This window comes from Jaculus jaculus, chromosome 2 (genome assembly GCF_020740685.1).
Source record: "Jaculus jaculus isolate mJacJac1 chromosome 2, mJacJac1.mat.Y.cur, whole genome shotgun sequence".
Classification (NCBI taxonomy): Eukaryota; Metazoa; Chordata; class Mammalia; order Rodentia; family Dipodidae; genus Jaculus; species Jaculus jaculus.
Window position 1 is genome coordinate 118,723,032 of NC_059103.1, and position 25,337 is coordinate 118,748,368.

The 25,337-nt window shown below is 38.0% G+C and overlaps 1 protein-coding gene across 1 annotated transcript in view; it reads left to right on the forward strand.

The window, feature by feature from the left end:
- The window catches only part of Antxr2 (ANTXR cell adhesion molecule 2), a 148,659-nt gene that overhangs the window by 19,425 nt on the left and 103,897 nt on the right, over window positions 1–25,337 (forward strand). Inside the window, exon 8 of the mRNA XM_045142695.1 lies at window positions 25,161–25,221. Coding sequence (XP_044998630.1) covers window positions 25,161–25,221 — 61 coding nt within the window. The remainder of the gene's footprint in view (window positions 1–25,160; window positions 25,222–25,337) is intronic.

Below are 25,337 nucleotides of genomic sequence, written 5' to 3' on the forward strand. Positions count from 1 at the left end.
ATAAACAAGTGACTCCTTCAATAAACAGGTCAATATTTTAAATAGAATTTTATTGTACTTAGGGACTTATAGTTACTTTTATAATTATATTGGTATAACTTCACTTTATTTGCTTTTCTCTGTATAAAAATAATTTTTCTATATATAATTCAGAATTCTCCAGGTAATAGACTAACATTCCAAAACTCTCTCTTTTTAAAATAGATTTCTTTTATTTATTTATTTGAGAGAGAGAGAGAAAGAGGTAGAGAGAGTAAGGGCACTCCGTTGCCTCCAGCCACTGCAAGTGAACTCCAGACGCATGTGCCTCCTTGTGCACCTGGCTTAGTGGGTCTTGGGAAACCAGGGTCCTTTGGCTTTGCAGGCAAATGCCTTAACCACTAAGCCATCTTCTGCAGTCCCCGGAACTCTCTTAATGTAGGTTATAAGTACAGGTTTCTTCTTTAAGAACTTAGTGGTTGACTCCCAGAGGAAATAAGCTTATTATTTTTTATGTTTAAGTTTTATTTTTTTATTTGTAGAGGGCAAAATTTTAAATGTTGTTTCTGAGCTCAATATAGCCCTCTAGATTGAAGTACTTGATAGATGTTAGCATGTTAGTTGTGTTGAAAGACTGCAGAAAATTGGAAAGATTTACATTATTTTAGACACAAGTCCCTTGGGGTTCATTTCAAGAAGATAAGGTGCAAAGCATGTGTTAATCTGAGCCATGTCAGCCTTTTTGTCTCAAAGGAGGACATAAGCAGTCTTAGAACCTGTCCCAGGGGAGCCTGAGGAGTATATGCCGGTGAAACTGGAGTCAGCCACACATGCAGTGTGTCATTCTTGAGATGTCTGTTTATGTGGTGAGAGCTTGGGATTCTGGCCCACTTTGCAGAAAGAAGTGTTCAAACACTTCATCTCTTTTCAAGGACGCATGTTGCCCCATCCCTAAGAATATATGACTTAGTATTCGACCTTAAATTTGAATTGTACTTTATAGTTAGTCATACATTACCATCTGGCTTAAAAATATATATTAAAAAAATTTTTTTTGTTGTTTATTTATTTGAGAGCGACAAAGAAAGAAAGCGAGAGAGAGAGAGAGAGAGAGAGAGAGAGAGAGAGAGAGGGGGAGAGGGAGAGAGAGAGGGAGAAAGCGGGTGTGCCAGGGCTTCCAGCCACTGCAAGCAAACTCCAGACACCTACGCCCCCTTGTACATCTGGGTAACGTCAGTCCTGTGGAATTGAGCCTCAAACCGGGGTCCTTAGGCTTCACAGGCAAGCACTTAATGGCTAAGCCATCTCTCCAGCCCTTAAAAATATATTTTTAAAAGTATTTAATTTATTTACTTATTTTGAGAGAGAAAGAGATAAAGGCAGATAGAGAGAATGGGTGTGCCAGGGATCCAGATGCATGTACCACCTTTTACATCTGGTTTACATGGGTACTGAGGAATCAAAACTGCATTCTTAGGCTCCACAAGTCAGCTCCTTAACTGCTAAGCTGTCTCTTCAGCCCTAAAATATATTGTTTATTTTTAAAATTACTACAATGTAGCTAACATAGGGTGAGGACAAATAGAGGATATTCTTGAATTCTTTGTCACTTACCAGTCTAAATACATTAAGTAGTACCCTGTATTTGTATAAAAAGCAAAAAACAAATGAAAGAAATCATAACACTTATGTTTTTTAGATATTTAGCACAATGAAGATACAGTATTTGCTAAATTGATAGATGATTTTTATTTTTTCTGATACAGGCTATTTAAATACATATGACTTCCTTAAGTTTTAGGAACTTGTCTTATTTGAAGCGAATTTTTGATAAAAGTGATAACATAGAATTTTTTTGTTTCTCTTTCATGTTTCCCACTATCTGGTAACCAAAGTGGTCATTTGTTGCTTTAATATGTAAGATATAAATTACTGACATTTTATTTGGCATGAATCAACTTTTTAATCACAAAACATAAGCGTCTCACTGTTGTTTACTTCTCACTAGTTGAAAACAAAAGAGACATTATAGTAGTTTTGTCCCTTCTAACTTAAAAGCCGTGTGATGGCAAGAGACTCTGTTAGGAACATCCTTCAAGTGAACAATTTAGTGCCATCCTTTAATGTACTTGACTCAGAAATGAAGCATTTTTTTTTTTTGTCTTACTTCAGCACTTAGATTTCTTTTTTTTGTTGTTCATTATTTATTTATTTATTTGAGAGTGACAGACAGAGTGAGAAAGGCAGATATATATATAGAGAGAGAGAAAGAGAGAATTGGCATGCCAAGGCCTCCAGCCACTGCAAACGAACTCCAGACGCGTGTGCCCCCTTGTACATCTGGCTAACGTGGGTCCTGAGGAAGTGAGCACTAAACTGGGGTCCTTAGGCTTCACAGGCAAACGCTTCATTGCCGTCTCTCCAGCCCAACACTCAGATTTCTCCGTCTACCTTAGTCATCTGCTCTGCCAAGTGAGCTATCACTGGCCTCACTCAGTTTACGATTTTTTTTTTTAATTTTTATTAACATTTTCCATGATTATAAAATATATCCCATGGTAATTCCCTCCCTCCCCACCCCCACACTTTCCCATTTGAAATTCCATTCTCCATCATATTACCTCCCCATTACAATCATTGTAATTACATATATACAATATCAACCTATTAAGTAGCCCCCTCCCTTCCTTTCTCCACCCTTTATGTCTCCTTTTCAACTTACTGGCCTCTGCTACTAAGTATTTTCATTCTCACGCAGAAGCCCAGTCATCTGTAGCTAGGATCCACATATGAGAGAGAACATGTGGCGCTTGGCTTTCTGGGCCTGGGTTACCTGACTTAGTATAATACTTTCCAGGTCCATCCATTTTTCTGCAAATTTCATAACTTCATTTTTCTTTACCGCTGAGTAGAACTCCATTGTATAAATGTACCACATCTTCATTATCCACTCATCTGTTGAGGGACATCTAGGCTGGTTCCATTTCCTAGCTATTATAAATTGAGCAGCAATAAACATGGTTGAGCATGTACTTCTAAGGAAATGAGATGAGTCCTTTGGATATATGCCTAGGAGCGCTATAGCTGGGTCATATGGTAGATCAATCTCTAGCTGCTTTAGGAACCTCCACACTGTTTTCCACAATGGCTGGACCAGATTGCATTCCCACCAGCAGTGCAGAAGGGTTCCTTTTTTTCCACATCCCCGCCAACATTTATGATCATTTGTTTTCATGATGGTGGCCAATCTGACAGGAGTGAGATGGAATCTCAATGTAGTTTTAATCTGCATTTCCCTGATGACTAATGACGTAGAACATTTTTTAAGATGCTTATATGCCATTCGTATTTCTTCCTTTGAGAACTCTCTATTTAGCTCCATAGCCCATTTTTTGATTGGCTTGTTTGATTCCTTATTATTTAACTTTTTGAGTTCTTTGTATATCCTAGATATTAATCCTCTATCAGATATATAGCTGGCGAAGATTTTTTTCCCATTCTGTAGGTTGCCTCTTTGCTTTTTTCACTGTGTCCTTTGCGGTGCAAAATCTTTGTAATTTCATTAGGTCCCAGTGGTTAATCTGTGGTTTTATTGCCTGAGCAATTGGGGTTGTATTCAGAAAGTCTTTGCCAAGACCAATATGTTGAATGGTTTCCCCTACTTTTTCCTCTAGCAGTTTCAAAGTTTCCGGTCTGATGTTAAGGTCTTTAATCCATTTGGACTTAATTCTTGTGCATGGCGAGAGAGAAGAATCTATTTTCATCCTTCTGCAGATATTTATCCAGTTTTCAAAACACCATTTGCTGAAGAGGCTGTCTCTTCTCCAATGAGTATTTTTGGCATTTTTATTGAATATCAGGTGGCTATAGCTATTTGGGCTTACATCTGGGTCCTCTATTCTGTTCCACTGATCTACATGTCTGTTTTTGTGCCAGTACCATGCTGTTTTTGTTACCATGGCTCTGTAGTATAGGGTAAAATCAGGTATGGTGATACCACCAGCCTCTTTTTTGTTGCTCAGTATTGTTTTAGATATTCGAGGTTTTTTGTGATTCCAAATGAAGTTTTGGATTGTTTTTTCTATTTCCATGAAGAAAGCCTTTGGAATTTTGATAGGAATTGCATTAAATGTGTAGATTGCTTTAGGTAAGATTGCTATTTTCACGATATTGATTCTTCCAATCCAGGAACAAGGGATGTTTCTCCACTTTCTAGTGTCTTCTGCAATTTCTCGCTTGAGTGTTTTAAAGTTCTCATTGTATAGATTCTTTGCTTCCTTGGTTAGGTTTATTCCAAGGTATTTTATTTTTTTTGATGCAATTGTGAATGGGAGTGATTCTCTGATTTCATCCTCTGTGTGTTTGTTGTTAGCATATATGAAGGCTACTGATTTCTGTGTATTTATTTTGTATCCTGCTACATGGCTGTAGGTTTTGATCAGCTCTAACAGCTTGCTAGTAGACTCTTTAGGGTCCTGTATGTATAGAATTATGTCATCTGCAAATAATGATAACTTGATTTCTTCCTTTCCAATTTGTATCCCTTTTATGTGTGTCTCTTGCCTTATTGCTATGGCCAAGACTTCCAAAACTATATTAAATAGAAGTGGGGACAGTGGACACCCTTGTCTTGTTCCTGATTTTAGTGGAAAAGCTTCCAGTTTTTCCCCATTTAGTAATATGTTGGCTGTAGGCTTGTCATAAATAGCCTTTATTATATTGAGATATGTTCCTTCTATTCCCAGTCTCTGTAGGACTTTTATCATGAAGGGATGTTGGATTTTGTCAAATGCTTTCTCTGCATCTAATGAGATGATCATGTGATTTTTGTCCTTCAACCTGTTTATGTAATGTATTACATTTATAGATTTGCGTATGTTGAACCATCCCTGCATCTCTGGGATAAAGCCTACTTGGTCAGGGTGAATGATCTTTTTGATATACTCTTGTATTCTGTTTGCCAATATTTTGTTGAGAATTTTTGCATCTATGTTCATGAGGGAGATTGGTCTGTAATTTTCTTTTTTGTTCTATCTTTGCCTGGTTTTGGTATCAGGGTGATGCTGGCCTCATAGAAGGAGTTTGGTAGAATTCCTTCTTTTTCTATTTCCTGGAAAAGCTTAAGAAGCAATGGTGTTAGCTGTTCCTTCAAAGTCTGGTAAAATTCAGCAGTGAATCCATCCGGGCCTGGGCTTTTTTTAGTTGGGAGATTATTGATAACTGTTTGGATCTCCATGTTTGTTATAGGTCTATTTAAGTGATTAATCTCATTTTGATTTAATTTAGGTGGGTCATATAGATTAAGGAAATCATCCATTTCTTTCAGATTTTCATAGTTTGTGGAGTATATGCTTTTATAGTATGTCTCTATGATTTTTTGAATTTCTCTGGAATCTGTTGTGATGTTACCTTGTTCATCTCTGATTTTATTAATTTGTGTCTCTTCTCTCTTTCTTTTGGTCAGATTTGCTAAGGGTTTATCAATCTTGTTTATCCTTTCAAAGAACCAACTCTTTGTTTCATTAATTCTTTGGATTATTCTTTTTGTTTCTATCTCATTAGTTTCTGCCCTAATCTTTATTATTTCTTCCCGTCTACTACTTTTTGGTTTGCCTTGTTCTTCTTTTTCCAAGGCTTTAAGGTGAAGCATTAGGTCGTTTACTTGCGACCTTTCTAATTTCTTAATATAGGCACTTAAGGCTATAAATTTACCTCTTAGAACTGCCTTCATTGTGTCCCAGAGATTTTGGTATGTTGTGTTCTCATTATCATTTGACTCTATAAATTTTTTGATTTCCTTTTTGATTTCTTCATTGACCCACTCATCATTTAGTAGTGTATTGTTTAGTTTCCATGATTTTGTGTATGCTCTATAGCCTTTCTTGCTACTGATTTGTAGTTTAATTCCATTGTGGTCAGATAGAATGCAAGGAATTATTTCAATTTTCCTGAATTTGTTAAGATTTGCTTTGTGTCCTAAGATATGGTCTATTTTAGAGAATGTTCCATGTGCTGCTGAAAAGAATGTATATTCTGCAGCCTTTGGATGAAATGTCCTGTATATATCTGTTAGGTCCATTCCTTCTATGACCTCATTTAGTCCAGATGCCTCTCTGTTTATTCTTTCCCTGGATGACCTGTCAATTGATGAGAGTGGGGTGTTAAAGTCACCCACCACCACTGTGTTTGGTGTTATCTGTGACCTTAGTTTTAATAGTGTTTGTTTGACGAATTTGGGAGCCCCCATGTTAGGTGCATATATGTTTAGGATTGTAATGTCCTCCTGTTGGAGTGTGCCCTTAATCAATATAAAGTGACCTTCCTTATCTTTCTTGACTAACGTCGGACTAAAGTCTACCCTGTCTGATATTAGGATAGCAACCCCTGCTTGTTTTCTAGGCCTATTTGCTTGAAACACCGTCTGCCAACCTTTCACCCTAAGATAATGTCTATCCTTTGTAGAAAGGTGAGTTTCTTGGAGACAACAAATTGTAGGATCCTGCTTTTTAACCCAGTCTGCAAATCTATGTCTTTTCGTTGGGTCATTGAGACCGTTGATATTAAGAGATATTATTGAAAGGTGTGTATTTTTGTTTGCCATTTTTGTGTGTGTGTGTGTGTGTGTGTGTTACTGGTTTTACCTGTGCTCTCTTCTGTTAACTAGTATTTGAGTATAGCTTGTTTTTTCTAGGTTCCTTATATGTGTGCTTTTCCTTTTGTTCAGCATGGGGGATTCTATCAAGTATTTTCTGTAGAGCTGGTTTTGTCTTCAAATACTCCTTTAACCTGCTTTTGTCATGGAATGTCTTTATTTCTCCATCTATTTGAATGGATAACTTTGCAGGATAAAGTAACCTTGGTTGACAGTTGTTATCTTTCAGAACTTGGAATATATCACTCCAAGCCCTTCTGGCTTTAAAAGTTTGTGTTGAATAATCTGGTGTAATCCTGATGGGCTTGCTTTTGTAGGTAACTTGATTTTTCTCTCTAACTGCTTTCAATACTTTTTCTTTGGTTTGTGTGTTTGGAAGTTTGATTATAATATGGCGAGGAGAGGTTCTTTCTGGGTTTTGTCTGGCTGGGGTTCTAAAGGCTTCCTGTATCTGTATTGGCACCTCTTTCCCAATTTGGGGGAAATTTTCCTCTATGATTTTGTTGAAGATGCCTACTATGCCTCTGGAGTGGAGTTCTTCTCCTTCTACTATGCCCCGAATTCTTATATTGGATCTTTCCATAGTGTCCCGAATATCTTGAAATTCCCACTCATACTTTTCTATAAGTTTGTCTTTCTCTTTGTTGGACTGCATTAGGTCTGCCACCTGGTCTTCTAGCTTAGATATTCTGTCCTCTCCCTCATCCATCCTACTGGTGAGATTTTCTACAGAGTGTTTTATTTCATTAACTGTGTTCTTCATTGCTAGTAATTCTGACTGGTTTTTTTTTATTATTTCTATTTCCCTATTTATGTCTTGTATTGCCTTCTTTATTTCATTAAATTGGTGTCCTGCCTCTTCTTTGATTCCTTTGATTTCCTCTTTGATTTCTTCTTTGATTGTTTTCATGTGTTCTTTGACCTCTTTGAACATATTTATAATTATTCTTTTGAACTCTTTCTCAGGCATTTCCTCTAACTCTTTCTCACTGGAGGACATTTCTGATGCATTAATACTTTTAGGTGGATTTATATCGTCTTGCTTTTTAGTGTTTCTTGTGTTATAATGTATATATTTTTGCATCTTGGATTAAGTTAATGCTTGGATTTTCTAGCTAGCTGTGTATTCTTAGCTGTATCAATTGATTTGATGTAATATATTTTCAGGGTAGGACCTTAAGGTATTAGGTGTGGCTCTTAAGACTCTCAGAGTATCTACAAAGATGTTCTTAGGGGTTGAGTTTCCTTGCTTTAGGACTATTCAAGCAGGCTGAGTGGAATAAAATACAGGTAGATTCTAAAATTTAACTAAACACTGTACACATTCAATCAAAAACAGCCCCGAGTATGTATGCAAGAGTAGTTATTATAATGACCAGATCCTCTATCAACAAAGAGGTTTAGATTTCTGGTCTGTTGAGGGATCCAAGTCAGCTTGTGACCAAGTGAGACCCTTCCCTGGTGCAATCCCAGTTACCTTGGGTGATTTTGGTCTCAGTCAAGTTGCTGCCTGGGTCGTCGGGCTGCTGTTCTGATTTCTGGAGCTGGGCACTTGCTTTTCCTATGGGGCAAACCGAGTCGCTGCTGCTGCTGCCTCTGCTGCTGCTGTAGCTGCCACTGCTGGAGCCACCACCGCTGCTGAAGCTGCCGCTGCCGTGTCCACCGCCGCTGCTCCCCCCGAAGCCGCTGCTGCGGGATCTGCCGCCGCTGCCGCTCCTGGGTCCGCTGCTGCTGGGGCCGCTGGTACCGGTGCTGGAGCCGCTGAAGTTGCTGCCGAACTCTGCTTCTGCTTGGGTCCTGCTGTCAGGCCAAGTTGGCATGGCCGGGTCCCGGGCCGCTGCTGTGTTCGCTGGAGTTGGGTTCAGGTGGTGGGGGAGGGGAGGGAGCCGGGGCTGCTCTGTTTCTCTCGCTGTTCCACGTGTTCTTCTACCTCATGGTCTTTTCTTCCGCTGCTCGCTGCCGCTCTCCCCTCACGTTTCCCGAGTTGCGGAGAGCGCGGTGTGAGGGGAAAATCCCGCACCTGGCTTTTCCTGTGGCTCGAGCCGAGAGTCTGGCGGGTTTCTGCTGCGCCGCGACTGCGGCGGTTGGCGGAGCTGCCAGAACTGCTTTTCCGCCTGTGCAGGCTCTGGATGCTCTATAACTCTTCTAGTTCTCTGCTGCTGCCTCAATTTCCTATACACCTCACTTTTCAGTAAAAGTGTTTATTTTGCTGAGTTTTTTTGGTCTTTTTCCCCCCTAGGCTGCTTTGGCGTGGTACCTACACCGCCATCTTAGCCGGAAGTCTCCAGTTTACGATTTTTGTCCAGACAAATACACAATGTGTAACAACTTTGGAATATTTTGTAATATTTCCTGTCTTAGCAAGTTGTATAGAAGTTTACAACTTAGTGTTATCTCAAGTAGATACCAGTGATAAACATGTGTGTTCCCCCTTTCTTTCCTCATTAACTCATTTTTTTTGTTTACTCTCTCAACATTACCATACCCATACTACCTTTAAGGCTTCATGTTAGAAACTTAAAGAAGTTATATTCTCTATCCTGGATGGGCTTAACATGATGATGATTAGAAGTTTGAAGTATAATATTCCTTGAAAAATTTATTAAGCATTGTGAAGTTTTTAAGTAGGAAAAGCTTTGTTACTTATTTCATAGGATAGAAAAGATTCTTCAATTGCAATTAGTTTTAAATATTAGTGTGGATAGAGTACAAATTGACATAAAGATAGAACAGGTTTGGTTATGTGAGATTACAGAGACTTCATTTTGGATTTTGTTTTTTTTTGAACTAGGCTCTGACAGTTGGAATAGATATTTTGTAAATATTACATGCAGATCTAGAATGGCCTGAGATAAGTGGTTAAAAGAATACATGGTGGTAGTTCAGATCCAGATTATGAAGATTTATGCATACATGATAGGGACATTCATTTCATGAATAAAATGGAAGATTGATTTAGAACTTAGGATCTATAAGAAGCTTATGAAGATGTAGGAAAAACATTCATATAGAAATGGATAAATAATTTGCCACCTGAGTGGTGAGCTAAGTCTTTAGCTGTCTTTGAGAAACATGGTGAAAGGAAACCTAATGTAATAGAGACCATATGAAGTTGACAATAGAAAGGCATGGGTAGGGATTTCAGCCCTTCCACTGTAACCATGTGACTTAGAATATACCCTGTAATATAATCCTTTTAAGTTTTCAAGGTTTTAATGTTCTAGTCTAGTGCAAAAGGGACTTTAAAACATTTGATAGGAAGCAGGAGTAGCAAGGAGCATTGACTATGTAAGTTAGTGATCTTTCTGTGGGACAATCTCTGAGGAGAGATAATCCAGCCATCTATATGTCAAGGTTTTAGATATAAAAGGATATAGTACTGTCACATGAGGATTAGTCAAGCTAAATGGTTCTCAGGATTTCTAGATGGTATAGTCACCCAATATCAAGTGATTGGCTGTACAGTATTTCTAACTGAGATCAGGACCCAAGCAAAAACTGAGGTGTGAGATCAAGTATTCTCATGACAAAAGTCATATAGAATTTCAGGACCACTGTGCTATTCAGACAAGTGATTCTTTCAGGAGATGTTTTAATGTTAATTGGAGTCCAGGCATTAAAGATACAGAACATACCCAGTGAATTATAATTCATTAAGGCATATTGTATATATATGGATTTCATGTTAAATAAAACTTGGTCAAAGATCTGATTAAGGGAGCACCAAATAAACTCTCTCCCTGGTCAGTATGATATCAAGAATATGGTGGAGATGAAACTTCTCATTTCTTGCTAGGTGGGCTTTAAGGGTTGTGGTAGGTATTTGTATTGTTATGATAAGCAGATGATGGTAAAACTGTTAATAAAATGGTAAATTTGAGAAGCACTAGAACTTAATATACATCCAGAAATATAATAGGATTAAAGGAACAGAAAAGGAGTCACATAAGTAGCATTGACATTATGTAAATACCAGCAGTACATAGGGGGAAAACTGTGCTGACAGAGGAACAGGAGTGATACTGGACAGAGTGGACGAGATTAGCAGGCAGAGAGAGTGTCAAGTTGACCTTAAGAAAAAAAGTACCAGTGGGGTATGTCTGCTGGGGAATTGAAAGTTAGTGAAATTCTAAGGTTAGAAAATGTTAGCATTATCATTATTGTGTTCTTTCTCTCCTCCCACTGACCACAAGTACGAGTATATAATTCCTCCTTTTTAAACTTCAGGTTATTGAAAATTTTAGTTGTTAAGTTCTGTTTGGTTCCTCCTGCCCCCCTCCCAAATGATTACAGCCTCAATACTTGAGCATGAAATTTTATTTGAAATGTAGAAAGTCAAACTGACTGGTGAACACCCTGTGGTTTAAGTTCAGTGTTTAATAATGCAATGCTGTGGAAGAAAAGACAAAAATAAAACAAAATCACAGACTGGTGAATAATGTGGGAGGAGCAAACATCAAAATGTTCAGTGGAAACTCCCTTTCCCAAAACAGGATAATGGATACTTCACTATTTAGATTTTTTTGTACTTTTTTTTTGTTTTTAATATTATTAGAGTACCTCTGAATCAGAAAGTGATTAATTCATTGAGCCATGTCTAAAACTAGGCCTGATGGAATGAGAAGACACTGCAGACTCCTTTTTTCTACTGACAAGTGAGGAAGAGGTAGACTAATGAACATCCTGACAAGACCTTATTTAAGCAACTTTACCAGCTGTGCCATGACTGCCTTAGTTATGAGAACCTCTGCTTGTCAAATCACTGTTTGATGAAAACTCAAAAACCTAAGCAACAATAAAGAAGGAGTCTTTGGCAGAAAAGAAACCCAAACTGATGATTTGTCCAAAACTGGAAAATGTGTCTGAGATGCCTGTTGAAAAGGACTAGCTATAATGTGAGATCACTGTGAATAGTAATTGTGACTCTCCACCTAAGGGTGTCTACAATGAATGTTATGAGATCTTAAATACCATCTTCCTTGCCAGTGGTATGTTCATTGGGATTTTCCTCTCCCAACACTCCCTAGTTTTCACTTATAGTCCCTAGGAACTGTTGCAGCCAGGTTCACATTGCTGGCAGAAATCATCCGACCAAGAGCAGCTTTTGGGGAAAAAGGGTTTATTTTGGCTTACAGACTTGAGGGGAAGCTCCATGATGGCAGAGGAAAATGATCCCATGAGTATAGGGTGGCCATCACCCCCTGGCTAACATAAGGTAGACAATATCAACAGGAGAGTGTGCCAAACACTGGCAAGAGGACACTGGCTATAATACCTATAAGCCCACCCCCAACAATATACTCCTTCAAGGAGGCATTAATTCCCAAATCTCTATTAGCTGGGAACCTAGCATTCAGAACACCTAAGTTTATAGGGGACACCTGGATCAAACCACCACAGAAACATTCATTAAGTACTGACTAGGTTTAAGATACTTCTGCGTGTGCTGCTTTATAAAGAGAGATATGGTCCTAGAGTTTTCACACTTTATACTACTTAGTTGTACTGGATTATAGAATAGACAGATCTGAGGAAACATTTTCTACATTGTCACACAGGGAAACATTTTAATTGCCACTCTTTATTTATGTAAAATCAGATGGGACAAATATAGACAGAATGCTTGGCATAATCATTTCATGTTTTCAGTTATTAAAACAAGGATGTGGGCAATTCTGTGTAAAACAAGATAATGTATACATTAATGTGAAAACTATGCTAAAACAATTTCTTTAAGTTGAGAAATAAATAGTCCATTTACAATTGCTTTATCTCATAATTTAAAAGTAAATTTTACAGAAGCCTGCTGGCTCATTAAGGTAGATTATTCTAAATTTATGCAAACCCAAAGAAAAGGCAGAAAAAGAAGCAGAATAACTTTTGTTTCAAAACACAACCTATGTTTGGTAATTTTCTGTGTTATGGAGAAAAGGGTTAGCTTGTGGGATTTGTTATAAAAATTGCAGCTTGGAGCTAATATAGGGACTTCCTATCATTCAGCTTTTGGGCATATTTTTACTAATAGTGTTATCAAAGGTAAATGTGTTTTGTTTTCATTTGAAAAGAGTAAAAGACATTAATTATAATAGTGCTTGCCTAGATTTCTGAGGCAAAAGTTTGTTTAGAAAATGGTTTCTTAAGCTTTCATCTTATGCTTGTTTGAAAACAATGGGAGGTGTTTAGAAATGGGTCAGCATGTTGCATGTTATATTGAGAAATAAAAAAATTTGAAGCTGCAAGCATTTCTAAAGGATGAATTCAACCAAAGCATGAAATTACAGATAACATTATTTTAAAATGAAGTATTACCTCTTAGAGAAAAATACATTTGGTAGAGATATTTGGCAGCCACAGAGAAAATATAAATCACTGTATAAATATCTGTATTTGGAATGACCCAGGGAAATAAGTAAAAAATGTGAGCTAGATCTTTCCAACTGTCTGCTATACATGGATTGCTAGTTACTAAAGCTTCGTGTTATTGGGACTTCTAAAACAAATACTGCTCAGTGACTTTCCTTATGAGATTTAAACTTTGAACCCTTTATATTTGTGAGGCATTCTTGCACCTTACAGATAGCTGCCTGATGAATCAGAAACATAGACTGCTTGGCAACTTAACTCTATCAATACCCTTCGTGATATTTTGTGATCGGCTGTGTATCAAGGAAATAAGTAATTTCTGTCTGTTAAGGACATAACTATAAAGGCACATTATCTTCCAGCATCCTTTGTCAACAGAATTATACTCTCACATAAGCTAGATGAGTATTTTGAATATTTAATGCAGTTGTGAAAATGTTCAAGAAGGGTGGGTACCATATAGAAATTTAAAATAAGGAAATAATGTATATTGGAAGAAAATCCTGATGACTTAGAAATTTTCTTAAAAATAACACATAGGTGCTGAGGAGATAGCTTAGTCAGTAGAGTGCTGCCTCACAGGCAGGAAGATTTGAGTTTAAGCCATATTACCATGTAGATGCAAGGCAGGGCCTGTAATCCCAGGTCTGAGGAGGTAGAAACAGGTGGATCCTTGAAGCTTACTCATCAGCCAAGTTAGCATAAATCAGTGAAATTCTCTGAAGAGGGGGATATCTTGCCTCAGGATAACCCAAGGTTGTTGTCTGGCCTTCCCATGCAAGGGCCACTTGTACACACACAAACACACACACACACACACACACACACACACACACACACACACACACACACAGAGCAGGGTATGGTGGTAGACATCTATAATCCCAGCACTTGGGAGGTGGGAGCAGTAGAATGAGGTCAGGTCATTCTCATAGAGAATTTGAAGCCAACCTGGGATACTTGAGATTTTCTCTTAAAATCAAAAACAAAACCTACAAAAAAAACTATAGAAAACCACCTTTCACTGTGGTTTAATCTCTCTCTTATTCTACCTAAAAATCAGTTCCCCCTTCAGGGTAATATGTAACTTAAAATTATGCTTCTTTTCATGCTTTTTATTACTTGATTCTATTCTATTATTTTATTTTCTATTAACAACTTCCATGATTGTAAAAAATATCCCATGGTAACGCCCTCCTTCCCCCCACTTTCCCCTTTGAAACTCCATTCTCCATCATATCCACTGTCCTTCTCAATCGGTCTCTCTTTTATTTGGATGTCATGATCTTTTCCTCCTCTTATGATGGTCTTGTGTAGGTAGTGTCAGGCACTATGAGGTCATGGATATCCAGGCCATTTTATGTCTGGAGGGAGTACATTGTAAGGAGTTCTACCCTTCCTTTGGCTCTTATATTCTTTCCGCCACCTCTTCTGCATTAGACTGTGAGCCTTGGAAGGTGTGATAGAGATATTTCAGTGCTAGCCGGGCGTGGTGGCGCACGCCTTTAATCCCAGCACTCGGGAGGCAGAGGTAGGAGGATTGCTGTGAGTTCGAGGCCACCCTGAGACGACAGAGTGAATTCCAGGTCAGCGAGCACTCCTCTGTCACTTTTTAGCACCATGATCTTCTGAATCATCCCAGCATCACTGCCATCTGAACAGAGAAAGTTCTCTACCAAAAGTGAGAGTACCATTAATATATCAGTATGAACATTAAGAGAAGTTCTCACTAAGCAGTTTGATAAGCATAGTATATACAATTGGCCAGACAGGAACAGACGTTATACCACTAGGGCTCATGACTACCCCTGTTTTAAGTTTTCAGTATCGGGATGTATTCCCTCCCATGGAACAGGCCTGCAGTCCAATTAGAGGGCAGTTGGTCTCCTCCATGACAGACGTGCCACTATTGTACCTGTTGGCTCATTTGGCCTGGCTGCCAAAATTTAAGACTTGCAGGGTCTACTGTTGAGTATCTTCACTGGTGATTTCTCTCTCTCCCATTGTGTGTGTGTGTGTGTGTGTGTGTGTGTGTAAAACCATCCTATGAAGTACCCCCTCCCTTCCTTTCTCTTCCCTTTATATCTCTTTTCTAGCTTACTGGCCTTTGCTACTGAGAGTTTTCTTCCTACTCACACAGAAGTCCAGTCATCTGTAGCTAGGATCCACATATGAGAGAGAATATGCGGCGTTTAGTTTTTAACTGGCTTAGTGTCCCATGGGTACCCTTGATAAGAAAGTTTGAATTTATCCTAATAACTTTTCATTTAATTGTGTATAAGTAACTTAAAAATGTTTTCACTGGGAATGGTGGTATGCACCTTTAATCCCAGCACTCAGGAGGTAGGGATAAGAGGATTTTGGGAGTCTGAGGCCAGCCTGGGGCTATAGAATGAGATCCACACCAAACCCAGGTTAGAACAAGATCCTTTCTTGACCTTTGCTCATGGGAGGTTTTATTAATTCAAGTAGCCCCTTGTTAAGCTTTGCATGCATTTATTTGTCTTACAGTCAAAGTGCATATGCTTTTCATCAAGAAAGAGTTCACATCCTCCTTCTCTCCCTCCAGTCCTCCTTGCCTCCCTTTCTTCCTTTCCTTTGGTCCTAGAGATTAAACCCATGGCGTTGAGCATACTCAGCAAGCACTCTTTCACATAGCTACGTTCCCCTTCCTATGTTTGCTTTTTCAGTTAGTTATTTTACATCATAATGTTCCATATACTTTTTGTATTAGTCTGAATTTTTAATAAGTAGCAATACTATTTATTAAAGATTATTTACTACTTTTTATACAATAGACTAATGTACAGTGTGCTTCCCATCACTAGTCAGAAATACAACGTGAAAATAGAAAAAAAAAAAAAACAGAAAGATTTTAAAATCTTGGCATATATTGGGAAATTGTGTTTTTGTTTTGTGTCAGACTGGATACTTGATATTCAATTTATAAGGCTCTGAGATATTTTCTCCAAATTTAACATAAACTTTGAAAACACCATGGGTCTAAATGATACTTTGACTTTGTTGCCCCTTATGAATTTACTCCATATTAACTTTTTATCTTGGGTATATCGTGAGTATGACTTTCACTAAGTCGTGCCTTGCTATCCTAAATGCCAAAAGAAAAAAAAAATCATAGCTATATCTTATGCACTTTTCAGCCCACAATGTAGCTTTTCTTTCTTGAATGTCCTGTATTTGTTATTATAGCATGTGAGCATTTTCCTAATTTGCACAGAAATTTATGCATTCTCGATGAAGACATGAGACGTGTTTCATACATACCTTGAAATCTTCAATAAATGCATCAAATCAAGGGTCTCATGCAACTCAGCTCTTCCCATGCTGCCTACGTTTTCTTGCTATGGCTGGCTTCACCACAGCATTATCGCTCTGCCTGATTAATCTGAAGTTATAAAGATCCATTTGTCACTTGAAAGAAAAGTAAGATAAAGTGCTCTTTGTAAGCCATGGAATTCTTGAGTAGTTAGACCTCTGACTGGGACCGGGTTCTCAGTCCCCCACAGATCTTGTTGCTTCTTCTTCTTTTTTATTTATTTATTTATTTGAGAAAGACAGACACAGAGAGAAAGACAGATAGAGGGAGAGAGAGAGAATGGGCGCACCAGGGCTTCCAGCCTCTGCAAACGAACTCCAGACACGTGCACCCCCTTGTGCATCTGGCTAACGTGGGACCTGGGGAACCGAGCCTCGAACAGGGGTCCTTAGGCTTCACAGGCAAGCGCTTAACCGCTAAGCCATCTCTCCAGCCCAGATCTTGTTGCTTCTTATTCCAAAGTGCATGTCTGTCACTTGTTATCTAGTGTAGAAATTTGGCTTGTGTTGAAATTTTGCAGCCTGACATTGAACTCGATGGCAACTCAATCCAAATGAATTTGGAACATGCCTGGAGTACCCTGGGTGAGAAACACCATTCCGGTACTTCATTCATGTTCACATGGGGAGAAGGGGCAGCGGTGATAGTGATGTCTTCTTTCATCTCCTGCCAAACATCTGTCCTCTCAGCAAGGGCAGCAGGCAGCAGCCACAGCTGTCTCCTCACGCTGCATCCTGCATTGCTGCGAACCTAGAATGAACTCAGAAAGCACAGACAGACAACCCTGTTTGATTCTCCCCTTTGCCCTTACCAAATACAGAACTCCATGTAATTGTTTATTTGTTTTGGCTTTGGATTTTAAGGCAGGGTCTCTCTCTAGCCCGTGATAACGTGGAATTCACTATGTATCCTCAGGGTGGCCTCAGACTTACAGTGGTCCTTCTACCTCTGCCTCCCAAGTGCTGGGTTTACACCCTGCAAAACTAGTTTTTTTTTCTAGAAAATTTGCAGTTTTACCTAACTATTGAGAGCATTATGATTATTGTATTGTACAAGAAATGTGCCAGTTATTTAGTATTTATTGTGTGTGTGCGCACACGCGCGCATGTGTGTGAGCGCCTGGGCCCCTTCCATTGCAAAGAGACATCAGATACTCATGCAACATTTTCTGCATCCAGCTTGCATGAGTGTCTTGGGAATTGAACCCTGGATGGCAGGCTTTGCAACGAAGTGCCCTGAATTGCTGAGCCATCTTTCTAGCTGCTGCATCAAAATTTTATACAACTAGTGAGGAGCAACAAAAAATTTAAAAAATATAATTTGTAAGATGTGAATGTAATTAATCCATCAGCAGTTTTATCCTAAGGCACTCAGGAAGGAAGACTTGGACTTCGAGTTTCTTATGTTAGTTTATAGCAGGCTTTTTATTATACATTCAAAAGGAAGCATGTAATATATATCTTAAATAGAAGAGAAAGTTTCAGTTTGTAACAGCATACTGGAATATAGAGATCTACAGAAAATGCTCACATTTAGAATTCTATTTGTTAACCTCTTTTCTGTCAGTTCTTCACCAGCTGATGAGCACACATGCTACAATGGCATTGTGTACACAAGAGCTATTCTGCTTAGCTCCCTGCCTTCTGGGGTGAGATGAATCTCAAATTAATTTCAATTACAATGGTTTTACATTTCTCTGATACTTCAGGATGTTGAGTACTTTGAAATGTTTACTGTTCATTTGTTTTTTTTTTTTCACTTTTGAGAAGTGTTTGTTTAGTTCATTAACCTATTTATTAATTGAATAATATTTTTGGTGTTCCATTTTTGTAGTTCTTTTTATATATTTATATATTCACATCTTGGATAGGAATTCCCTGACTTATGTGTAGCTGACAGGAATTTTTTTTCCATTCGGCAGGCTGGTTTCCTTTGAGGTGCAGAAGCTTTTTAATTTCATATGACCCCATTTTTAGTTTTGGGGATTACTTTCTGTGTTATTAGGTGTTTTTTCCCCCTAAAAGCCCTTGCCTGCATCTGTATCTTGAAGTGTTTTACCCCTAGCTGTTTCAGGGTTTCATTAAAAGACTTTAATTCATTTCAAATTGATTTTTGTGCAAGGTGGGAAGTATAGCTTAAACTTCTTCTACAGGAAGCTGTCCCGTTTTCTCAGCACCATTTGTTGTCATTTTTTCCAATGCATTTTTTAAATCTTTGTTGAAAATCAGTAGTTCTGTGGGATTTCTGGGTCCTGCATTTTATCCCATTGGTCTGCATGTCTGGTCTACATGTCTATTTTTATGTTTGTATTATGCTGTTTTTATCACTATGACTTTATAATATAATTTGAGATCCAGCATTTGTGATACATCTAACACTGCTATTTTTTTTTTTTTAGAAATGTTTTATTTATTTATTTATTTACTTGAGAGCGACAGACACAGAGAGAAAGACAGATAGAGGGAAGAGAGAGAATGGGCGCGCCAGGGCTTCCAGCCTCTGCAAACGAACTCCAGATGCGTGCGCCCCCTTGTGCATCTGGCTAACGTGGGACCTGGGGAACCGAGCCTCGAACCGGGGTCCTTAGGCTTCACAGACAAGCGCTTAACCGCTAAGCCATCTCTCCAGCCCTAACACTGCTATTTTTACATGGACTTTTGTGCTTTCATATGAATTTTAGGATTACTTTTTCTAGTGATGTGGAAAATGTCAGTGGGATTTTGGTGGGGATTACTTTGAGTGTACAGATCAGTTTCACTATCATGCCCATTTTTACATTTTTTCTGCCAATCCATGAACATGGAGGTCTTTCCATCTAGTATCTTCTTCAATTTCTTTTCTCAGTGTCTTCATATTTACAACACAAAGGCTTTTGACCTCATTGCCTAAGTTTATTCCTAGGTATTTTACCTTTCTTATAGGTATTTGGATATGATTTTTCTTTTTCTTGGCAAGTTTGTTATTACAGTATGTTGATCTTTATACTGCTACTTTGCTGAAAGTGCTTAACAGATCTAATCTAAGTGTTTCCTGGTGAAGTCATTAGTCTTTTAAGTATACTATCATGTAATTGATAAGTAAGAATACTTTGACTTTTTTTGCTGTTTGTGCTTATTTTATTTCATTTTCTTTACTTACTGTTCTGCTAAAATCTTGAGCACTATGTTGAATAAGAGCAATAAAGTGACCTTGTGTGGTCAGAGAAGAGCATTGAGTGTCCTTCTCTGTTCCTTGTCTGTGCTGTGTCACCAACATGGAGCCTCTCACTGAATCTGGAGTTTTCAGTCAGATTGGCTGACCAGTGAGCCCTGTTCATTGTGCTTTGAAAATGTATTTTGAAGTGCAAGATTATTTAGGATAATGTGGAAATAGCAAATAAATGACATAAAGGAGTCAAGGAAAAGAGAAAGAAGAAGCAAGTTAAATAAATGTAAAGAAAAAGAGGAAAAGGAACGAAGAAGCATATTACAAAGGGAAAAGATCAAGTGTTTAGAAAAAAGAGAAAAAAATCAAGTTTTCCTGATAATGAGAAAGCTTGTAAACAAAAGTGAGGGTTAGAAAGTTCTTTTAAACCCATTAACAGCTACAACAATAAGTGTTACTAAAACTATAGTATAGATAGTAAAGTGGAACTTTGAGATAAATAATAAAAAGAAATGGAAGGAAAAAGTGAGGAAATGTAAAAAAATCTGCTATGTAATGAAAAATACTTAAAATTATTTAATGTATAAAGGGAATACAAAGTAAAAACAGATTTTCAATATAATGTAGTAAACACGTTACAAATATAATAAAACGATAATGGAAAAGCACAGAGACAGAAAAAAAAAAAAAAACCACCAAATAAACAAAAGGATGAAGTGTTGGAGAAGCCTCTTTCTGGATCCTTAATCATTGGTGACGGATAGTTGTTTTATGCCCAGGATTGAAGTGTGTGGAATGGGGTGTTCTTATCTAAACATTTATTTGGATTCTGGTCTTTCTTATGTTTTATGATGTTTAGCTTGTGTTGTACAAGTGTCTAATGCCCAGCAGATATGTTTTCACTTTCAGGTTTCCTCTTTGTGTACCGTGGGGCCTGTACTGGTAACCTGTAGCTTCACTCTGTGGGCTGGGTGGAATAGCTCAAGCTTCAAGACTACCCAGTTCATACTCCTTATAGTTGTGAATGATTTAGCTTGGAGTGTTTCCCAGTTGCATTGGGAATGTATAAAGCCCACTATAGCACTGAGATCTGTATGTGCAGAGGAGCTGTCTTTGTATTTTAATTAATCCTAAATATTAATCACTCTGTTAGGGGATATAACTGTGGGTATCAAGTGAACCAGCCTTAACATTTTGGGGTTCTCCAGCAGTGCTGGCAGGCAGGTGGCTTTCATGGAAAATACACCTTTGAACTTCGGCTCTAGACTACCAATATCCATGGTTATTAGCAATTGATGCAATCTGCTTCCAGTAAGTGATGACAAAGGCTCTGTTTTCCTACACATTTCACTGCTTGAGCCCAAGTCTGCCATTCACACAAATTGGTTGTCAGCATCTGGCTCTCTAGCGCTCCACAGCTAGGTTGTGACAGATTAAATTACAGTTCCTTGTCTTGTGTTTCTGTGTCATGGGCTCCCACAATAGTTTCATTCCAAGCCGAAAGTTCTCTCTCATTTTGGTACCAACCCCTATTCCTTGCTGGTCATGTCAGAATGACAGTGGGGCTGAATGGGATTTCCCCCCACTGCTGAAGAATCAGAAAAGTTACTGTCTTACCAAAACCCACATTTGGTTTTTAGGATTGTGGCTTATCCTGAAAGCAGTAGCTGGAGCTTGACCTCTGATCCATGAATCGCCTGTTATTTCGATGTATCCTGTCACTACCTTTGTGATTTTCTGACTCTCTGTTTGGGATAGAGTTAAAAAAAATCTGACTTTTCTTTGGTGGGTCACATGGAGGCAGCTTCTAGTGGAAGATCATTCTTGAAATATTTCCACAAGTAAAATCTTGATGGGAAAATTTGATAAACTATTTTGTTGTTATGGACTTAACTGTTAAATAAAGATGCAAAATCTTTGCATTCAAGCATCAGATACTATGATTTGTGGTTGTTGGTTTATTAATAAGCTAAGACAAAAAACTTGCTAAATTATATATTTTTCTCTCCCCTACCAATATCACATTTCATAGTAGTAAGCCTTCCTCCTTCTCTAATGTGATCTAACCCATAGGGACATTCTAAATAATGAGAGTTTTAATAGCAGATTGAATGAGCAATTCTCCTAAGAGGATCTTCTGAATGCTTAAGAACTGTTGAGGACCTACACAGCTTTGGAGCCAAACCCTTTCTGTCCCCACAATGTATATTCATTTTAAAGAAAATAATCAGGGTGATTAAGCAATTTATGGTCTAGTAGAATCAGATATTAAAGAAATTAAGTTAATATAGATAAAGAATAACAAACATAGGTTATAGTCCTGTAATACATTGTATACTATATGTTTGTCTATAAGAAAACACTATCAGCTTAATATTTGTGCTTAATTACTTTAATTAAATAACTTTGGGTAGAAATTACATAACTGGATGAAAATGTTTCAGATAACTCATTCATAGAAAGTCAGTGGTTCAAGCATGAGTTATAAAAATGGCAACAGCATCTAATATAACCAAGTTTAATTGCCTCAACAGTGCCTGCTCTTCGCTATAATTTATTTCACTAAATCTCTTTGAATCTATATTATTTGAGCGTGTAGAGTCATCTATCAGGTGTAACTTAATTCATCTTTAGGAAGATTAGCTGTTTTGACCATATGAATGGGATTATATTGCCCTGCATAGTCCTTTCCAGGTTGGACACATTGTTTTGATCATGTAGTATAACAAAAAAAAATGGTTAGAGATTGAATACTGAAATGCATAAACTAATAAGAATAATACATTTATCATGTTATCAAACCAACAATCCTACTAGTCAAAATAAAATAAACATTTGTGAGAAGGATCCAGCTCTTCAGTATTTTCTGAACATTGGAAATACACAGTGACATAATTTGAAGGAAAGTTTGTCAAAGCCATTGCCAAATACAAAGGAATGGCGGGGTGGTGGGTTGAGAATGACATGGAAATTAACATGATTGTAGAAAGTTTACATGATTCTGGGGTGCATATTTTCTGATCCTATCCTTAGAAACTCCTCTTGTAACTTTGATTTATTCTAATGTATTTTTGCAAATGTTTATGTATACATGGTATGTGTCTATGAATGTTCACATGTGTGTTTGAGATCACAGGTGTGATGGAGGTGTGTGCATCTTATTTGCATGTGTGTGCAGGGCCAGCGATCACTTTCCACTTTATTTACTGAAACAGGATCTGTGTCTGTAATCCAGAGCTCTCCAATTAAGCTAGTCTGACCAGCCAGTTTGCCTTGGAAAACCCTGTCTCCATCTCCCCAATATTAGGATTACAGGCAGCCCACCAGACTGGATATCCACATGGTTACTGGGGATCTGATCTCTAGTCCTCAAACTAACACAACAAGCATTTTATTCATTGAAGCATGTCTCCAGTCCCTATACTAGTGTATCAAGAAAATGGTCTCTCTTTTTAGTAGATACAGTATTCATACTTTTCTCATAACTCCCTCATGGTACTTAAAACCCTTTTTTTAAAAGCATGATGACAGAGGAGTTGCCATCACTAATAAAGAGGTTTAAAATGAGAGGTACAATGAGTCCCTTAATAGGACCTATTTTAAAATATATTCCTTTGAAACTTGTAGCAGGCATGGTATATTTTAGGATTGTATATTTTCAAAAATATTTTTATTTATTTATTTGACAGAGAAAGACGGGGCGAGAGAGATAGAGAGAGAGGAGGATGGGCATGACAGGGCCTCCAGCCACTGCAAATGAACTCCAGACTTGTGCTTTCCCTTGTGCATCTAGCTAATGTGGGTCTTGAGGAATCAGTCCTGGGTCCTTTGGTTTTGTAGGCGAACACGTTAACTGCTAAGCTATCCCGCCAGCCCAGGATTTTGTGTTTTTAACCTTTGATTTTCATAACTCACTGTTCTTCTTGTTTCTCAGATTAGCCAGTGCTGCAGATGCAGTGTCCCTTTTTGTTAATTACACTGTTTTTAGTTCCACATAGTCCTGCTAAACCTTTCTGCTATATTTCCTTCAGAGTCTTGTTATATGAATAATTCTGAAATATTTAAAGATATTGGTAATTTGAAATACTACTTCTCCTAACGTTTATCAATGAATCTCAAGTTTGGAATTCATAGGAGTTTGATTGAATTTCTCAACTACAAAATCTTACTCATCAGTGTTCTCACTGTGTGAAAAGTTGTATTTATTAGGAAATAATCTTAAAAGTTCAAATGGTCTCCCCACTACATTCAGAGATGTGAGTTCAGCAATGAGAAATCCATGATGTAACAGCTGATTAGGTGCTGGGTACTCATACTTCTACTGTTATTAAAAAGCACAGGAGGGCTGGAGAGATGGCTTAGCGGTTAAGCGCTTGCCTGTGAAGCCTAAGGACCCTGGTTCGAGGCTTGGTTCCCCAGGTCCCACGTTAGCCAGATGCACAAGGGGGTGCTCGCATCTGGAGTTCGTTTGCAGAGGCTGGAAGCCCTGGCGCGCCCATTCACTCTCTCTTTCCCTCTATTGGTCTTTCTCTCTGTGTCTGTCACTCTCAAATAAATAAATTAAAAAAATTAAAAAAAAAAAAAAAGCACAGGACATGAATTGACCAGTGTATTCATGACCTCACAGTAGAGCTCATTATCCCCCTGCAAAATACTGAGCCAATCAACATTTTGACATAGAGGACTGAGAGGGACGAAACAAACGAGACATCAAAACAACCACAACCAAAAGACTACTTGGAAAGAGAAGGGCGCTCAGTGGAATGAAGGTGTAGGTGGGGGCGGGGATGAGGAGTATAGGAGATGAGTACATGCATTAAAATACTCAAGTTAAAAAAGTACAAGAAGTGTTTTTATTTCCTGCTTCAGGGCTTCCTGTTCTAGTTGTGAGCAGGACATTCTTAAAACCAGGGTGCTTCATCTGTCTTCAACTTCCGTCAAGAAAGGAATGCTGATCACAGACATCTGGGATCTATCTGACGTGATAATGTCAACAGCGCAGCAGCGTAGTTCTAAAAATAAAGACAGCATTGTTGTGGCCATTAGGAACAGCTTATGCCATCGTTGTTTCTCACTTAGAGCCTTCAGCTTGGGTACTGGTCTTTTTCTTAGGACACATTAAAGTAGAGCCATTCTGCTGCAGTGCTTTGCAACTGTTTCTGAGAATAATATTTGGCTCAAACATAAAGTCTTTTCTGCACGAGAATTGCATGCCAGAAAGATACCTATGTGAATTAAATGTTAGAAATGGACTAGAAACACCACTGTCAAATAAAAACCTTTGCTTGTATTGGTATGCATTGGTAATATTTGAACTTCTAAATAGAAATCATAGCAAACAGCACTATTTAACAGAAGTTTGATTTGTCATCTTGCTTTTGCCCAATGGAGAAGGCCAGCATTGGTTTTATAGTATTGGGAAATTTTAGTTAACTACTCATACTCAAGACTACCAGACTTTGAAGCAGCACCCACTTTTCCTATGCTTCTCTGGATTTACTTGAGTCAGATCTTAAAATGTTCAAATAAGAATATACTTTGAGGTAACACAGGAACTTCCTAATTTCTTTGTAGCTCTGTGTGTGATGGTGAATTGATTTTCTCTGACAGCTATTGAAAAATGGTGATGAACTGAAGACTATTAGTAAATTTGTAATTCATATGTTATTTTTTTTTCCTTCTTAGATACTAGCTCAATCATGTGCCCCAGTCCTGGAATTGAGTCCCTCAAGTGTCTGTGTAGGGGGTAAGTGTTTAGAATTTAAAAATACCATGTAAGAAATTGTATTTTTTTCCCAGCTAAAATATATGATTTGGAACTCATGTTGGAAGGAGAATAGCAAAATTAACTTTTTTGGCATC